The sequence below is a fragment of the Tachysurus fulvidraco genome, chromosome 2 (genome assembly GCF_022655615.1).
Source record: "Tachysurus fulvidraco isolate hzauxx_2018 chromosome 2, HZAU_PFXX_2.0, whole genome shotgun sequence".
In the NCBI taxonomy this organism is placed as follows: Eukaryota; Metazoa; Chordata; class Actinopteri; order Siluriformes; family Bagridae; genus Tachysurus; species Tachysurus fulvidraco.
In genome coordinates, this window is record NC_062519.1 from 30,350,786 (window position 1) to 30,370,364 (window position 19,579).

The 19,579-nt window shown below is 39.1% G+C and overlaps 1 protein-coding gene across 4 annotated transcripts in view; it reads left to right on the forward strand.

The window, feature by feature from the left end:
* Window positions 1-18,252, forward strand: part of kdm4b (lysine (K)-specific demethylase 4B) — a 41,545-nt gene extending 23,293 nt beyond the window's left edge. The window contains exons 9-22 of one of the 4 annotated variants that reach the window (XM_027159590.2): window positions 4,981-5,177; window positions 5,337-5,557; window positions 6,307-6,458; window positions 7,217-7,340; window positions 8,040-8,218; window positions 8,628-8,808; window positions 11,361-11,437; window positions 11,592-11,647; window positions 11,910-12,018; window positions 14,832-15,017; window positions 15,190-15,360; window positions 15,802-15,921; window positions 16,345-16,437; window positions 17,177-18,252. In XM_027159590.2, coding sequence (XP_027015391.1) covers window positions 4,981-5,177; window positions 5,337-5,557; window positions 6,307-6,458; window positions 7,217-7,340; window positions 8,040-8,218; window positions 8,628-8,808; window positions 11,361-11,437; window positions 11,592-11,647; window positions 11,910-12,018; window positions 14,832-15,017; window positions 15,190-15,360; window positions 15,802-15,921; window positions 16,345-16,437; window positions 17,177-17,530 — 2,220 coding nt within the window. In that variant the 3' untranslated portion in view covers window positions 17,531-18,252. Of the gene's footprint in view, window positions 1-4,980; window positions 5,178-5,336; window positions 5,558-6,306; window positions 6,459-7,216; window positions 7,341-8,039; window positions 8,219-8,627; window positions 8,809-9,118; window positions 9,273-11,360; window positions 11,438-11,591; window positions 11,755-11,909; window positions 12,019-14,831; window positions 15,018-15,189; window positions 15,361-15,801; window positions 15,922-16,344; window positions 16,438-17,176 lie in introns of those variants that run through there. The other 3 variants (XM_047808902.1, XM_047808903.1, XM_047808912.1) reach the window with 3 other exon arrangements.
* The last annotated feature ends 1,327 nt before the right edge of the window (window positions 18,253-19,579 follow it).

Genomic DNA, 19,579 nt, shown 5'->3' on the forward strand with positions numbered 1-19,579 from the left:
TTCTCCCTCTTTCGTTTTGGCAATAGCTCAGCAGAAAATACAGGACTCCAGTGAGCACTATGCTGGAGGGGTAGATTCGATATTGCTTTGTGGCTAGCACTTATTGTTATTCTTATTAAGACCATGCACAGACACTGGTATATAGAGCTGCTCACGTCTGTATTGCTGAATTCCAGTGTACAATAAAGTGCTTCCAGTAATTTAACACAAGGTTCTCATAGTGGGAAGAAAATATTGGCTAGATGTAATAGACATTTCTGTGATTTTTTTTATTTTTTTATTTATTTATTTATTTATTTATTTATTTATTTATTTATTTATTTATTTATTATCTCTTACCCTATCTTGCTGCTTTTTAGTTTTAGTTCTGTTTCGGTATGTTGGCTATTGAAAATGATGTAGAACATCAACAAACCCGCTACTAGGTAATAGATTACTACATTCTGGTGTATCAAGTGTCAGTGTAGACATTATCTAATGATCAGTAAACTGCAGTAAAAAGCTGCCAACATGGCTTATTTCTTTAAACACCAGTAAGGTTGCCAGCACACTTGGCAGGAAGAGTAACAAGAGGAACGCTGATGTCGGTGTGGAATATGCGGAGTTATGTAGGGGTGCCTTAAAATCAGAGAAACACTATTTTTTAAAGGTGTTTTACAGTAGACTCATTTGGTAAATGACTTGTGATTTTTGCCTTAAAAATGGACATGATATGAAATTTTCAGGTTGTAGGAGGTGACTAGACTCAGAAAAATGGTCACTTTCCTTTTCAGTGGCTTCCGAAAAATCCACGGTCTAAAGACTATTGAAAATGAAAGTTGAGCATTTGAGGATGTCTCTATGGGTTTCTATCAGGGTGGAGTCTTAAGAGGAGGGAACCCTGTCAACATGGGACACTGTAAAGAGATTTAACAAAATAAATCACTGTCAATATGAGTCCTAGCCAGGAGGGGCACCCTGGTCAGGAGAGATACCCTTTTCAGGAGAGATACCCTTTTCAGGAGAGATGCTCTGTCCAGAGGGTCCAGTCAGGCAGGGATTTAAACAGGAAAGAGTACCTTTTGCATGGGTGACACTGTCAGGAGGGAGAAATTTGTGCCCTGTGATCAGAACACACTTTTAAGCTACTAAAACAGTATAAATTCTCTTACAGAAGTTAAGAAAACAAGCTTTCTTAAATAGACCTTGTGAGTTTATTAAAGAGTGCAAAACAATGACCTCCTAAAGTTGATTAGAGAGTACAAAAAGACCTAAAATCTTTTAGCATTCACTTCCATTGCTGCTATAGGGCCTTTTACACCTGGCCACTTCATGTGTTTTCTCTGATCCGATAGCTATCTGATTTGTTAGAACGGTTCCATTTACATTAGGCTACATAAATGCATCTTGGCGAATTGGGTATCAATCTGATCTTTCTACTCCCGCCCAAAATGCAAATATATTTCACCTCATTGAAATGGAACCGTGAAATGGAACTCGCTTTGGTGTACGTGGTTTTCAGAATGCAATCAAAAAGAAGACGAAAAAACTTGTTACGATGGTTATGCTACAAAAAACAGAATTTACTGTTTGTTTCTGGCGCGATGCATGCCTCGTGAGTCACCTGCGGGTGACGTACTTCCGTTTGGGAGGAGTACATCGCTGATGTATGTGACTTGAACAACCACATGCATTTACACCTGTCCAGTTTCATCTGAAATGCGTCCCAGACCACCTCCTGAATTGGGTTGAACGATCGGATTTATATCCGTCTCAAACGTTTCGGAGGGCATTTACACCTGGTCTTTTTACGGTCGGATAGCTATTGGATCACAGAAAACGCATGAAGTGACCAGGTGACCATAGATAAGCAGGCTTGTGTTATGAATATGAAACAGCCCTGAATGTTGCTTTCCCATTGTTGGTCCTGATGGATGGCGCTAAATCTGCACGGAAAGCTGTCTTATACACAGACCATCAATAAACTGCAAAATCTTTAAAAGCAGCTGTAATGCTTCAGCACACCTCATCTTGTTCCACCCCATATTTCATACACATTAAATTTTTTTTTCGGTTTCTTATATAAATACACTTAGGATGTTGACCTATTATAAGACCATGACCGTGTGGTGAGTATTTCAGAAGCAGTCTATCTCTCCCCCCCACCCCAATCTTGTTTTAGTTTGAATTATTGAAGTTCTTTTAGAATGAATCATATTGTCATCTGGTAATTGGAGCGTGACATGTTAAGCAGATTGACAGTATATTAGATTTTTATGCTGTTCTAAACTAAAATTTGTTCTATTTGTTTTTGTTGTGTATCTGTTTGGTAGCTTTTGATTAATTTATCACTTCTCAAACACTGATGTGGAAATAATGGTCTCAAAGAGTGCTTAGCTGTCTGTGTGTTTTTTTTTTTATTCACCAAATTACCATTTACATTTACAGCATTTTACAGACGCCCTTATCCAGAGTGACGTAAAAAAGTGCTTAAGTCTCTACCATTGAATGCATGAACTCTGGTTTACTAGGCTAAAGACTTAAGATACCATTACATTTACAGCATTTTAAAGACCCTTATCCAGAGTGACTTCTCATTTTTTTTTTAAATACAATTAAGCAATTGAGGGTTGAGGGTTAAGGGCCTTACCCCAGGGCCCCACAGTGGCAGCTTGGGGGACCTGGGCGCAAACTTACAACCTTACGATTGGTAGCCCAACACCTTAACCACTAGGCTACCACATGCCCCAACACAGAGGAAGCATATATAATCATCACTGTTCTATTTTTATTTATTTATTTTAAATACACACATAACAAACAAGGAAGAAAGTGCCAGTTGAAGTGTTTCATGAATAAGTAGGTCTACAACCGTCATTTGAAAGTAGCCAGTGACTCTGTGAGCTGTCCGGACCCCTAGGGGAAGTTCATTCCTCCACTTTGTTGCCAGAACAGAAAAGAGTCTTGTGGTATTCCCCATATGAGGATGGGTTCCCCTTTGAGTCTGGTTCCTCTCAAGGTTTCTTCCTTTACACCTGAGTTTTTCCTTGCCACTGCTGCCCGAGTCACCTCAGACTTGCTCACTGGGGATAAATACATACACATTGTGAACTATGTATATCTAATATTAATCTTGAATTTTGTATTCTATTAATCTTTATATTATTCTTTATATGAACCTTTTGTTCTACGTTTATGTTCTGTAAAGCTGCTTTTAGACAATGTCAATTGTAAAAAGCGCTATACAAGTAAACTTGAATTGAATTACCCTAAGAGATGTTGGGACTGTCTGAGCAGTGCTGGTAGCTCTGAGGGTCCGAGGTGCATTGCAAGGAGTGTTGAGGACTTTGAGGTAAGAGGGAGCTGGTCCATTTTTGGCTTTGTAGGCAACCATCAGTGTTTTGAATTTGATTTGCGCAGCTACCGGAAGCCTGTGGAGGCATCGCAACAGCGGGGTGGTACGTGAGAACTTGGGCTAGTTGACAACAAGTAGTGCAGCTGCATTTTGGCTCATTTGCAGAGGATTAATTGTGTTCCATGGGCTAGAGAGCCACCACAGAGCCAAGCCTTACGTCACTGTATACGTCTCATCTTTCCCAGCAATGTCAGCGCAGCAGCGGCGAACACAACATCAACAATGGCGGATGTTGCTTTACTGTTAATGCTCATGGCTTTGCAAACCTACGTTGGCATTCGAACGCAGCGTGTACTTGCAGCTCCATGTAATTTGTATAAACGCAGGTTGCAATCGAGAATAACGGAAAGTATATAATAACATTATTTTATCATTAACACAGAAGAAAAGTTAGTCTTATCATGTAGTTACCTAGTATCATGTGTGCTGATAATTGATCATATTGTGGTAACGTAAAAGTGTATTAAACATTGGTATACTTAAGGTACATTATCAAAGCACTAACAGTAAAAGAGGCTCATATCTGCAGTCAACCAAGAGTGAGATTTAAAATATGGTGTGGTAGAATATATAAAACAGACACTTATTTACAATGCGTTAGAGGGATACTTACAAACCACTACAGACACTAGAACATTCGATTTAAATGAGTAAGTCCTGCTCACAATTGACACCTTTAAGGGAGACTGAAACTACTACTGATAAATCAGCTGAGAGATCAACTAAGCAAAGACCGACACTATAAGATCAACAATGCTATAGAATATAACAAAATTCAAATCACACTACTCTAGAACAAAGTGAGTTAAGCAGACAGTACACAAAAGTCGGAAACCTACCTTACCAGAAGACAATATATTCAAATAAAGAGCGTTAAAGCACACAGAGGAGTGGGCTGGTTCACATTCTATTTAAGTGACTAAGCCTTGCCCACAATTAATTCACACCTTAGTGTTTCAGTTTCAGTTGACTTGACTTGTATTTTCTGAATACAATTCAGAAAAAAGATATTTACAAGCAAATCAATATCACTAATGGCAATTATTTTATCAGGTTTATCAGGCAAAATTATAATGAATATTATATTCTTATTAATGGATTTTGATAAGTAGAATCAACACTGATCAGTTTTTTTATTTGTGTTTTTCCCCCCCTATTTATCTTATTTCTGGTTGCTTATAGTGTAGAATATTTTGTTTTTTATCTAGAAAATAACAATTATAAAATTAAAACCATTAGAATAAAATGGCAACAATTGCAAAAGATATTCAAATACTGTGTAAATATTTTAATATAATAATAGTAAATAATGATAATAAGTAATATGATAAATACACCAAAATCATCAGACTTTTGGTCTCTTTTTAGTCATAATCTAAGGGACACTGGATATTTTTGGTATTATTAATGCATCTTTATTTTCTTGCTCATGGTATGTCTAAGCTGTTTCTGTGCCTCAGTGTGATAAACAGACTCTGCCCTTTGTGCCCGAGATGTGTTTTAGCACTCGATTTTAAAGACAACTTGTTGACAACTTGTTGGGTGTGTGTGTATTTTTTCCATGCCTGTTTTTTTTCTGTTTGTAGTGCACGTGCCGGAAGGACATGGTGAAGATCTCCATGGACGTGTTTGTGCGCTGCTTGCAGCCAGAGCGCTATGAGCTATGGAAGAAGGGCAAAGACGCCACCATCCTTGACCACCAGAAGCCCACCACACTGAACAGTCCTGAGCTGGAGCACTGGAGAAAGAACAGGGTGACCTTTAGGGAAAAACAGCTCCGCAGGTCAGAGAGATTCTTACAAATGTTATGTTTGTGAATAATTACGGTTCTCAGTATTTAATATGTAACTAGGCATTTGTATTAATCTCCATTATTTTAGGGAATGGAAAGACTAGCGCTTTTTAACTGTACAGTAATAAAAGTGTGTCTCGGTACCCTTAGAGCTCAGCAGAAAATAAAGCAGTTGCGCAGACTTAAGCCTGAGGAGCTAAAATTGCTGTCCGATGAGGGAATCGAGCTGGACATGGCTGATTATCAGAAGCAGGTGGAGGAGAAGGAGGCCCAGAGGAAGCAGCAGAAGGAGGAGAAGATGACCAGAGAGGCCATGCTCACACTGGAGGCACTGGAAAGGGAGGAACAGGAGGCAGCACTCAGAGAAGAAGGTGAGCAGCAGCATGGCTGAGTAATTGCAAATTCCTAGTAGCAAAAACTGTATGCTGCGAATTTGTGGTTTTCTGTATAGAGACGTTTGTATCGAGAGACTTCATTGTCAGTGCTTTGTAACAGTCAAGCTACAAGTTTAGCTTTTTGGAAAGAGCAGATCTTGTAGAAATTACACAACATTAAATGTAACTATGTTGTTCTTTAATAAATACAAATGTAATTGTCATACTTGTGGTGTATAAGGAATGAAACACAGGACATTCTGTTTTTGGGGGTAACAGTAACTCCTATGTTGCTTCACACTACAGCATTGCTTATTTTCTTTAGGATACCAACCAATGTTTTATTCCACATTAAGATCTTCTGGGTATGATGTTGCAAATATACTGATAAGGTGTTGATGAAATTGTTAATGTTTTAGTGCAGTGCAACTTCAGAAGAGATTATTTTATCTTTTCTATTCTCCCCCTTTGCTGAGACAAGGCTTCTTGAGTATGTCAGAAGGCAAGAAAATTGCCACTGATATTACATTCAGGACTTTGATAGGTTTTTTTTTATGTACCCATTTTATTGTAAGCGGTTTACTATATATCCCTCAAAAAAAAAAGTCTCTCGACATTGTTTCTAAAAAACCAACCCTGAATGTACATCCGAATCCACTGCCTCTCAGCAACTTCTGCTGTTTTTCAGGTTTTCAAATCTTCTGATATGAATTTGCTGACTGTCTTTTTTTTATTTCTGTCAAAAGCTGAAAAGGAGCCAGAGCAGGCAGACAAACAAGAGCAAAAGCAGAAGAAGAAAAAGAAAAAGGTACAACCACCTGATGAAAGCAGCTTCATGCATTACGAGGCCCAGAGTAACGGAGGCACCGCCATTGGCAGCTCTGATCCCAGCTTACAGGTTAGCTTGCCAAGTTTCAGAAGTCTAATGTCACTCTTACAGCATGTCCACCTGCTCATTTCAGTGCTTTGCTTTGTGTTTAGCCAGCCAGTCAGACGAGGAGGATTCATGCTTGTATGGTTCAATATTGTTTACTTGGTATTCACAACAGCAGCTTTAATGATCACAATAGAAATTCCCTCGTGAGACAAAAAGAGAAGCAGAGATGAAATTAGCCAGGGGGAGCATTCTGTTAAAAAGACATTTTGCTATGGCATGTCCACTACTGGAAGATTTCATTCCATCAGTTATCAAAAACTAATCCTGAATACCAAGCACTCCAAGGGGTCACATTTATGCTACGTGGGTTTAAATGATCATTTTCTTTTTGCACTCCGATGTAGATTCGGGGAATGAATTATCAACCTCATATTCTCCTGTAAAGAGGCATGGTGCAAGTCACTGCTATTTCAGTGATTGATAAAACCCATGATGCTCCCTTAAACAAGCTTCTCAGTTGGAATAAAGTTTTAGTGTTAATAATAGATGGACACAATGGAGACACTGCCCTTCCAAAAAAAAAATCCTCATGCTTCTTTTCTCAGGTTTGTTAAAGACCGCCTTCATTTCCTCTAACCTTTTTGGAGCAATCTTATTTTTCAGATTAGTCAAAATGTTTTTTTGGTATTTTGTGTGGTACTGTACGCAAAACTCGAAACATTTTGGGGCCCTGTCCATATTTGGATGTGAACGTCTTTATTCTGTCTCTTTACGTGCAGACCAACTCGTACCCGAAGATGAAGATGAAGGTGGAAGTGAAGAAGAGTCGCAGGCATCCGTTCAGCAAACCACCCATGCGCACACCCACATTCATTGTCAAACAAGAGGCTTCCAGTGATGAGGGTAGGTTACTCTTTAATATAATTATGAATGCTTTTTAACTTTGTAAAAAATTGTGTTAATAAAGTCAACAGGGCATTAATGATCTGATTAGGCCATTTTGCAAACCAGCATACAATAACAGTATAGTGAGATTCCTTGCATATCCCAGCTTGATAGGAGCTTGGATTAGCGTGTGGGGTCCGTCATGGTAAGGTGCAGAGAGGTTCAAGGGCATTGCATAAGGTCAGAACAGTGGCATGATAAGGAACTAAAATGATTAGAGCCAGATTTTCATTTCAGATGCAACGCAGCTTATGTCTTTTTTTTTTTTTTTTTTTTTCTCACGTTCTTTATTTATCCTGCTTTTCTCTCAATTTGCTTAGACTGACACATATCGATCTGAGGATCACGACTCACAATTTCCTGCTTTCAAAGTCACTTAGAGCCTGCAGTAGGGCAATATCCAGCTTTGTGTCTGTCAGACAGACAGAAAGACATTGAGAAAAGGAGCGAGAGGAACTCTTGAGGATTATAATAAGTGGAGTGCCCTGGACATGTAGTTGGTGTTTAGGCTGCATTAGTCCCCAACCTCCTCAGAGGATTCACCAGTGTAACGCTGCCACTTTTACCTGCAAAACGTTGAAAATGTTGCATTGAGAAAACCTGGAGCAGCACAGAAAGAAGCTCTGTTTGTTCTAATGTGTGTGTGTTTCTCTACAGAGATGTACTCAGGGCTGTCAGTAGGCAGCTCAGTGGAACAGGAAGTGAAGAAGCCAGATCAGTGCCACTTGTGGCAAACCCTTTCACCTGACTTTGTGGCAGAGAAGCATTTTAATGCTGGCATGGCGACTCTGGAGCCACACTGCGCTGTCTGTACCATGTTCTGTCCATACACACAGGTAACATGTCCAGTTACATGTACACCCTGGCTTCTCAGCTGCAGTCCTGCAACAAAACAGCAGGACATTATTGATTTTTAATCTGAGCTGGCAGTTTATAACGAAAGGAGAAAGTGGGCAAGCATAAGGGATTTTATTTATTTTTATAAAGATCTAAATAACAAAATTCAATAATAAACAATTGAATCTATAGATCATATTGTGTCTAGCCAGAAATTATCCAACTGTTTCACAATCCATTGAATATAACTGTAAAAGGATTAAAAGTATGATGTCATTTATTAATAAATAAAAAATTGTATTTATTGTGGGCCAAGTTTACTTGCATGATTTGTAATTGTCTGTCTGTCTGTCTGTCTGTCTGTCTGTCTGTGTGCCTGTGCCTGGCCGTCTGTTTTTGTGTGTGTAGCCCCATAAGGAAAGCTCCCTCGGCTCCGATGTTTCTGAGTCTCGCTGTGGTGAACAGACTCGGCCCCTTGTGCCTGAGATGTGTTTCAGTGCTGGCATGGCAAACACAGAGCCGCTTCCCTCCAGTGCCGAGACAAGCACACTGCTCTCCTGCTCCTGCTGCAATCTGCAGGTCCATGCCAGTGAGTATACACACATGCGTGCACACACACACACACACACTTCTAATACATAGAAAGTCTCAGTCCAGCTCTACAGCAGTGTTAACCATCTGTAGTGAAACACTTCCTCTAGCACAATTGTGGTCTTGTACATTTCCATTAAAAATGAGAGAAATTCAGTAAGGCTACAGACTGGGATGGGAAGCAGAAGTGAGGATACTGATTCCTTGCTCAATTTTTGTTTATTTATTTATTTATTTATTTATTTTTTGGCAATATATGATTTTAATAATGATAATGTTTAAAAAAAAAATATTTTTTTTTTTACCAGCTCACCTAATATTTGCCTCTACTCTAAACCCTGATATGAGCTTCCACTAGAGCCTGCTCTTCCTCCACCACTTCCACAGCTTAATCATCTTTTTCCCTTTTCTGCCTGGTACTCTTCTTCATCTCAACACCACACTGTCAATCAAATGATTCCAGCCAATTTCCTTCTGCACGGCCTGAACCTCGGGAGTTGGTGTTTACTTTGAAAAACATTCTGCTTCTGCAAAGTTTTGGGGTGGGTGGTGTGAAAAAAGTGGAAAAGCTGTTTGTTTAGTTAGTGCCTCTCTCCTCTCCTCTACTCGGGCTGAACGTAAGCCGCGTAGCCAATTAGAGAGTGTGTATGTGTGAGAGAGAGGGTTGCTCAGTGAGGTGATGCTGCTGTATGATTGCTTTCTACAGTCCTAACTGAATGCTGTTTTGGTGCAGTCAGCATGAATTTGCTGAGAAAACTGAACAAGGCCCCCCCCCCCCCCCCCCCCCCCCCCAAAAAAAAAAAAAAAAAAAAAACACACACAGTTGTTTTTCTTCATGTTAGTACCATGAAAATCTTCAATTTGGGCTGTAAATATTTAAACTCCGTATTATATATGTTCAGCATTTACTATATTTACTACACAAACCTACACTCTACAGTACAACACTGCATCTAAACAAATCAGCAGTTTTTAGCCTCTGCGTTATGACTTATAGCTAATTGTAATTTGTTTTTTTAACTGAAGTACCTTCACTGAGACAGACATGATCAGAAAATTGATGTTTAAGTTATAACACATTTCTATAATTATAGGAAACTTGCCTGTTCTAGCATTTATGGTAATTTTATGAGGTAATAAATTAACACTGCTCTTGTAAACATGTCACTGAAAATCCCACTGACACAAGTTTCTTACCCTGCACACATACCAGTAAGGAATGAATTTCCATTGTAAATTCTCTGCAAACTTTGAATGAGAGGTTGTATAGAACAGAATCAAACAAAACTACATAGAAATGAATTTCAGTTCAAGTACATTTTATTTATATAGCCCTTAAATTTCTATGGTGACATTGGCAAGAAAAACCTCCTGAGACATCATGAAGAAAGAGTATAAATCATTATTCTTCTACAGTCATATAGTGTCAAGCATGGCTAAAGAATTATAGGTAATATGTGAGCAGGTTTTTCTAAATTTGCATAAAGTTGAGGAAAGTGCAGCTATATCCTGTGTTTTGTTTGTCTTCTAGCATAAGCTGTATGTCTTGTACAGCCTCTCCACTAAACAGCATTCACGGTCTCTGATATTTCAGCAAGGGCATGAACAGTGTCAAAATAGACACGTTTCCCCCAAGGATTATTTGTATTGTGTTTTATTTCCAGACATTTCTGTTTAGTGTTTGTTGAGCCCCTGTCAGAAAAAACTCACTGCCTCTCTTGTTTAGTGGCTGATTTTAGAATTATCTGTAGAAATTAAGCCACACCCACACAAAAAAAACACTGTCTGTTAAAGTGAAAATAAAATTTTGTATCTTGACATCAAATAAATAAGAGACAACAGTCAACAATAAATCCTGCTGAAAAAGCTTACAAGAGTTTCAAAAGCTAAGGCTGTTCCTGAATATTCCCTTTAATGGCATTCTGGGTATTCTGTACAAGCTAGAATACAACACGGTAGAGTTTTACAAGTGCACTACATATTCTCCACGTTGCTTTGGGGAAACTGGGCATCTTCTAATTACTGTATGTCCCAAACAGTGCACTAATTGGTGGATAGAGCATGATTGATTTATTTATTTTTTATGTTTATTTATTTGTGTTTTTTTTTTATTTTTATATTACATAACCCATATCAGTAGGCTCCCCTGTAGCTGTTGTCATGGCAATGTTGTCATGGTTCTTTCAATCTGGTGTTTTGTTGCTTTAATTAAACCTTTTCCACACACTGCATTCTCTAACTTTTAACTTTGTGCATAATTAAAGTTATTAGTTTAATTGCTTTAGCAGTGTGTAAATATAGGCTGGCTATAAATTGTAGTTAAAGGTTGCTGTCATGGTTACATGCACACACAGTTACATAAGATACACGGTTACATCAGGAGGATTTATTTAAAACTGATTAACACACAGCAGAGACAGAGAAATGTCATGAAATAAAAATCTCAAATACACCCTGGAAGTATAAGATATAAAGTTTAAAGCACTGAAGTGTGATGCGTAATTCTCTCTCTCCTCTCGCTCTCCTCTCTCTCTCTTTCTCTCTTCATAGGTTGCTATGGCGTTACGCCCGACACTCCACAAGAAAGCTGGATGTGTTCTCGCTGTTCTGCAGTGGCCTGGACTGCAGTAAGACACGTGCACACACACACACACGCACAGAGCTCACACCTGTCACATTAGTGTTTATAACATTTGGGGTATTATTGTCTGAATGTAAAGACACATCATTGCTTAGTTTAGTGTCCTATTGTAGACAGTGAGTGTGTGTGTGGTTTTGCAGGCCTGCTGTTTGTGTAATCTACGAGGAGGAGCTCTGAAGATGACCACGGACAACAGGTGCAGTTCTCTGCCTCCTCTTCATGCTGAATTAAAGCTGCTCTATAATAAAATCTACACCAGAGGTTCCACAGTGTTCAGCTGCTGCATCTATATGATGAATTAAAGTAATAGTTTGGTGAAAGAAATGAAGATATTTTGCTTCTTTAGTTTCGCACTGAATAGGATATGCTTATTGCTACAACAGTAATACATCCATCCTGATGGATTGTCTACATGTTGTATATTTGACTGTAGACTGAAGCCCATGTGTTGTGTACAGGTGGGTGCACGTCATCTGTGCCATTGCAGTGGCCGAGGCTCGCTTCGTTAACGCTGTGGAGAGAGGCCCAGTCGACGTGTCTGCCATACCTGACACCAGGAAAAGTCTTGTAAGTGTGTGTGTATGTTGGACAAGTTCCAAATTGTGATGGTTATACAGCAGTCTTTCTAAATCAGGTTCAGCTCAACACATTGGCAAGCAACAAAAAACTGCTGTATTACCTTGAAATTTGAATAATATAACATGGATAATGTTGGAGATGGTTGTCTTATGTGCCAAGAGCACACCAGAGTGATTAAACTACATTTATAACTAAACTAAAAAACAAAACAAAAAACAAACAAACACTTTTGTAAATGCTAAATAAACAGCTAACAAAAGCATCATTACATCAGACTGTAAGTGGTGTGTATAAATGGAGTGTGTTGTACTTTAATAAGCATAAAAAAAACATTAGGGTCTACATTAGTGTTGGGTTGTGCTGTTGTGGGAATAGAACTTTTATTAAACTGTGAGATGGTGATAGTAACAAGGCTTCATGTCAGACCACATCACACCACCGCCACATGACACAATATGTTGAGACTGTGGTATTTGGAGAACATCCCTTGCACTAATGTTACTACTAATGATAAATTACTCCTAATACAAATGTCAAACAACTTTATCACAAAATATCTAGAATTGTACTGGATTCGACTTGCCTCAGAGATCACCATGATGATGATGATGATGATGATTTATGATGATTACTGCATAAAGAAGATATTTATCCTAAAAAGTTAAATTATCGTGAGATATTTTTCCATAAATAAACAAACAAAAATATGACCGTGATAGAAGAACAGTGAAAATAATTCTATAAATCATTTAGAGAATTTTCTTGCTTGCATATGCCCTTTATGTAGACAGTAATTAAATCAGGGAACATTTAGACTAAAAAAAAAACCCACTAGCACAATCAACATAAATTGAGGTTTAAAACAATTGTAATTGATTTTCTGTAATATGATGCTTTTGGGAAAGCGCCGCCAGGTCTAGACACCAGTGTTGTGCTTAGTGGCATATATGTCATGCGTTAATAAATTAGTCATCAGTTAAATAAACGACGAATGAATTCCTCTAGGATTGTAAATATTTAATTCTGGATTCTGAGGTAGACTGCAGACACAATCTGCAGACACAATGTGCTTTAGAGGACAAACGGACCAGTCCTTCTGTTTGCCATAGAAGAGCTTGTTTCATAAGATTAAAGCTTGCTCTCAGTTTATTTGCTTGTAGTCAGTGAATATAATAAAGCTGTTCATTAGCTAAGATGAAGACCTCTTCGATGTCACGGATATGAAACGTCAATGTCTATAAATCACCATGTCGATCGCTTCCTCGTCGTTTCTGCTTCAGCGCTGGGCTGAAAAAGTGTGCCGCTCGTTTGAGAGCTGAAATGGAGTATTGATAAATTCATAAAGCAGTTTTATGATTATTGATAAGTGCAGGTCAGCAGGGGGAAGTGAGTGAAACAGGAAAAAGGAGGATTATATCAGGGTAACATTACTTTGTTAAAGAAACCACACCTGTGTGTGGACGGGCATGACGGCGTTCACCTCCTCACAGAGGTCTAAACTTTAGACATTTCTGATACACATGATATCTTATTTAGGTCTTTTATTACTCTCAACACTAAAAATGTCTTTGAGAAACACACACACACACACACACACACACACACACACACACACACACACACACACACACACACACACACACACACAAACAAACAGAAGCTGTGTTGATGTTGCAGTCATTTTATGCACATAAAAAAAGCCATAAAATGGAAATGAATTTTGCCTCCAGGTTTTCTTTTAAACAGACTACTGCTCATTTCCTGGGAAAAAAAATGCTTGCTATTATAAAATAAAAAGTTGGTTGAAACATTTTGAATCACAAAATGTATCTTTAAGTAATTGCTAAATAAGTAAGCTTTACTTAAGCAGGATAAAAAATCTTATTGAGATGTGAAACAACTACACACACTACAATACTGAACATATTAAAACTTGTTTTTCCTTTTGTTTTTTTCTAGTTGAGGTTTAACACATATGCAACATTAAATTTTGTGAACTAATAAAAAAACTGTAGTGTCATAACAAATGTCTGTACTGTGCTGATGCTCAGTGCGTTTATGCTGAATGATATATTTCTGCATGAGTTTTGGATTAAACCTGATCACTTGTGCCAGGAGATCAAACCGCTAACAAAACCTAATAAATAGAATACAGTGTAGTAGCTTTGATCGAGTTACGAAGGGTTTTTCACCACAGTAACTAAATTAAAAAAAAATTCCTGTTTCCTTATAAACTTCCTACACAAAATCTTAAATTTAGTGGAGTGTAAAAAAAAATTACTATTATTATTATTATTTCAGCTCTAAGGTTTTATCCTAATGGTGTGCTTACATATTTTTTTCTAATGAGTGATATTTAGAAAAAGTCCAATTTTTTTTTTTTTTTTTTAAATTGCTTTTTTCATATTTTTAAAAGTAAACTTTTTTTTTTTTTGGTAGAATCAACTTCATAACCTCATAAGTACTGTGGGTATTACATGTACAAGGAATTTGCCTTGGTGCACGAATTGTAAGCAAGAAGAAATATTAACTGCATAAAAAGTGAAGCATATACATTCAGTGCAGATGGAAACATGTATATTAATTGTCCATTAGTGGACCGGTGCAAAGCTTGCAGTCTGATGTCAGAAGGTCAGATCATGTACAGTATAGCCGTCTGACGCAGTAAAGTAAAATACCCAAGCCATCATTTTCCATTTCTAGCACAGTTCTGATGCATTAGATTTAGTACTGAAATGTGTCTATATCTGTATAAGAGTGTCATTAACGTTTAAAAAAACGTTCTCTTTGTCCATTTACAGAAGTGTGTCTTCTGTCACAAGACCACGAAGCAGATCTGTGGGGCGTGTATTCAGTGTTCGTATGAGAACTGCTCCACCTCCTTCCACGTCACCTGTGCGCACCTGGCCGGCGTGGTGATGAAGCCCGCTGACTGGCCGTACGTCGTGTCCGTTACTTGTCACAAGCACAAACAGAGCAACATGAAGGTAAGAAGGAAACTCTTACAAACTTCCTGTAAAAGTATTTTGTATCTTTTAGTATCATGGTTAATTAAAGGCTTCTGTTCACGCACACATCATGCTTTGGTGATGTCGTCAGTGCGTTATGTTCATATGGCTTATGGAATCATGACTCAGTGTTTGTATTGTGTTCGTGCAGCAGGTGAAGGTGACCTCACGTGACCTCGCTCTGGGGCAGCAGGCCATAGGCAGGAACAGCGACGGCTGGTTTTATCGCTGCACCATCATCGGCATCGGCTCACAGACCTACTACGAGGTCAACTTCGACGACGGCTCCTACTGCGACAACATCTACCCCGAGAACGTGCTGGTGTGTACACGAGCTGCTTTTTCTAAACACAACGCACTTTTTATTTTCACTAGAAGCTTTATATCCAGCTGTCCTGTTAAAGAAGATTTGCAGCCTTCAGTAGCATAAAGTCACCGTCAGCTTTTTTCTCTTCTTCTCCTCTTCTGTCTTTGTTTCTCCTTCTCTTCTCCCTACTCTCTCTTCCTCTCTCGGTCTCCCCTTGCTCTCTCTCCTCCTCTGCTCCGCTTTCTCTCCTTCTCTCCTCTCTTTCATCTTCTTGTCTCCCTTCTATCTCTTCTTCTTTCTTTTTGTCTTGTCCTTCTCTTCTCCCTTTTCTTCTCCATTCTATCTCCTCTTCTCTCTTCTGTCTCTCCCTCTATTCTTCCATAAATCTTTTATCTTCCTCTATGCTCTCTTTCTCTTCTCTCTTATTTGCCACCTCTTCATTTTTTTTTTACTCAGAGTCATGACTGTTTGCGTAACGGCCCTCCTGAACTTGGTGAGCTGATGGTTATAAACACGTTAAACGGACGCGTACTTAATGCCTCCTTCGTCAAAGAACACGTGCACAAATTTTATCAGGTAAGCCTCTCTCTCTCCCTCTCTCTCTCCCCCCCTTTCTCTTCGTGCCCACACACACCATCCTTCTGGTGTATTTTTAATTCCTGTTTCTTGTGGAGCCTGCAGCTCCGGTTGTTTCCCTGAGTGCAGCGGTGTGCTGGAGTTCATACATGTGTTTACGGTGTGTTTGAATGTGATGATTTACAGCATAGCGGCATGGTGTGTTTGTGTCTGACAGCGTTATAAAGTAGCTCAATGAAGAGGATTATTGGTAAAGATGGGGAGACACTTTTTTGCCATTCTTCACATTCTGCGGGAACATTAGTCAATCACACACTTCATCATACAACAACATGCTCAGTGTCTCACATTTATACACAAGCTCCAACTCTCTGCACCCAGGAATGGAAATCTTATTTCTCCCTCTCTCGCTCGCTCTCTCAGGTGGAGTTTCAGGATGAGACCCAGCTGTTGTTGAAGCAGAGTGAGATTCACTCCCTCCATCAGGAGCTTCCTAAGAGAGTGCAATCTCGTCTGGTAAGCTTTCATTAATCTCCAATGAATTCTAGTGCTGCTATTCATGAAGTGAGGGAGTATGAATGGTTTCTTTTAGCTGCAAGATAAGACCAAAAACCTGAAATAACAAAGCTTCAGGGCAAAAAGTTGCAAAACCAACAACAACAAAAAAAAAAATACCTGAAAGCTTATATGCTTTAACTTAAAACAATGTTATATCAATGCACTGGAAGTTAGTTGGCACTTGTGCTCTGAGGTCTCCTACTGGAATGAACACAGATCAAGAGCGGTATCTAAATAAACAGCAAGCTGAAAACATGAGCTTCCTAACAGACTGCCAAGTTAAGATCAGTGTAATCATAAAACTAATAAACATAAGCAACATTCTTCCAAAAGTAAGCCTTCCCCAGACTCATTATTATTATCAAGGCAAATATATTTCAACTGAGTGATACGAGAAAGAAACTGCCAAAAAACACAACAAAAATTTCCACATTGTTTTCCAGCCAAATGAGAAAAATGACTGCTGTGTGGAAATATTTCATGGCTTCTGTGAGAGAAATTAGACTTTCATCGAAGTACTATATCCAAATTGTACTGTTGTGTTTTTATTCTATTTCTTAACTGTTTATTGCATTTTTACTTTTCATTATTTCTCTTTGGAGGTTCTGTAATTGCATTGCAGCCTGCAGAGAGCAGTATACATTTCTAAAGTTCTCTCAATCTTTTGCGGATGTTCCCCCCCTCTCATGTACTACAGGTGACCGCGAGCACTGCTGACTCTCAGGACAAATTGGGCGATGAGCCTCAGGCTGCAAAGCGTCCACGTTTGCCCATTTCTACCGCCACAGCAGCTATGGAGTCCCTGGATCCCCCTCTTCTGGTCCAGGCGTGCCCTGGTGTCACCCCTTACTCAGGATACAGTGTTACCCCCAGCACCAGCGCAACCCCCCGCCCCTCCACACAGTCAGTACCCAGTTCCACCCCTGGGCTCGTGTCCTCCGCTAACGAGAACTACACACACAGCTCAAGTTACATCGCCTACATGGAGTCTCTGCTTAACTCGGACTTCCCTCCAGAGGACAACAGTCAGGCACAGCGGCCCATGTATTAGTGCTAACACACTCGGAGGAGAACCTACTGCATGTTTCTGTTTATTCTATTGCTGTTCTTTTTTTTTTTTTTTTTTTTTAATATTATAATTATTTTATTATTATTATTATTATTTTTTTCACACCCCTGACCACTGCATATGGTCAGGGCAATAGGAAGTGAGTGTGTATGCGCTTTCTGGGTGTCCTGAACCACCGTCCCTCATGCATTAAATCCTTTGATTCCTTGTGTACATTCTCTCGCTCATGGAGAGAAAAATGGACATGTTTTTTGGACTGATTAATGTGCAACACACTTTATACTGAATCCAAGCAATGCAGTTTGATGTATTTTTCTAAGTTGAGCCACAACACCCACACACACACACACGCGCATATACACATGCTCCGGCATCGGACAGTAAAAATGGACAGTCTGTTCTTGTACAGGATTTTTTTTCTCCATGTTTGGAGGGACGGGAGGTTGAAGGTGTCTGTGGGACGGGGTAGCGTGGGTGGGGTTTTTTGGGTGGATGACAAATCGGGGTTTAACTCAAGTATTTAAACGTCTTTGACACATAGATTTATTATTTGTATAAAGCAAATACGGTGCCGTTAGCTCCGCTCTTTTGCCTGAGAGTCGGTGTAGAGGTGATGTCTTTATGAATTCTTGTTAACGCTTATACTCGATACGTCATGGTGTATTTTCAGTGCCGGGTGTTTGGGTTTTGTAGCAGACTTCGTTTAAAAAAAAAAAAAAAAGCTGTAGACTTGATTCTGTATGGGATTTCCTGTTCACTCTGTTCACTTTTATTATGATCACTGTCTCTTTGCTGTTGTTTCTAGTAGTCAACAATCTCATATGTCCATCTCATTCAGATGTCCCAAAAGCCCTTTGCTCGGTGAGAACGCCCCACATGATGTTACCGTCTTCGAGATATCAGGTGTACTAGATGAACAAAAATGTACAAAATTTAACCCATTTAGCAAAAACGTTTGGTGTCTGACAAATAGACGTCTATGTTTCCCAAAAATGTCTGAATCTTTCCACACTAGCTTCAGACATGACCCTTTATCGTAAAACCAATTTCCATTTTAAAGTACTGTTTTCTGACTCGTGCTACATATCACATGAAAGCTAAACACATGCTTTTTCTAGGACACAAAGAACAGAATACCGGCTCATGCTGCAGCACAGGGCAGCATAATAACCCATTCTGAAGAAGCACAACCCTCTTTTCCATACATGATCTAGTGCGCTATTGTCACTGTGATCAAGAGAACAGCCAATGTTGCTCTTTTCGACTCCCAGACACGGCATCGCTGGGATTCCTATTCATGATCTCCTGGGAGGGAATAAGGTGAACTTGAGATAGACTTCATTACTTGTGAGTTACATCAGCTTGGTAACACCGAACACCTTTAAGTACGTTCGATTTGCTTTCTTTCTTTTTTTTTGTGTGCCGAGTCTTTAATATAGAACCCAATGATCATGAATTAAAAGCTGGTGTGCATACTAAGATGAACTTTGGCGTTCAACATTGTATCTTCACGTATACACCGTTCAGGTGGACAGAATATTAGTGTGACTCTGATCCTCTGTATCATCAGGGCATCTCTAGTTTTGATGGTACTTACCAGGTTGGTGAAAAGAATAGCAGCACAGGTGTGACCTTTTTGTGTAAACTTGTGTAGATCAAAAAACCCTGCATACGTTTAGCATTAAAGTTGTGATCAGGCTTTCTCAAGGTGCTACAAAAAGTCTGAGAGGCCTTGTATCACATTCTTGTATACACACACACACACACGTGGTGTACATACCATAAACTTGACTCATTATGAAGTGATACATTATAGACTCCTATAGTGTCATATACATTAGGAAGGTCCTACTATGTTCTATATCTTTTTTATACCTCTTTCTGTCTGTCTCTCACTTGGATGGTGCGTTTGAGTTTCTCTCTCATGCACACACACACACACACACACACACACACGACAGACATGGTGACAGACAGCCTGGCAAGCCAAAGAGTTTCTGAATAAGGCAGTGTTATGTCAGAATTTCCCCA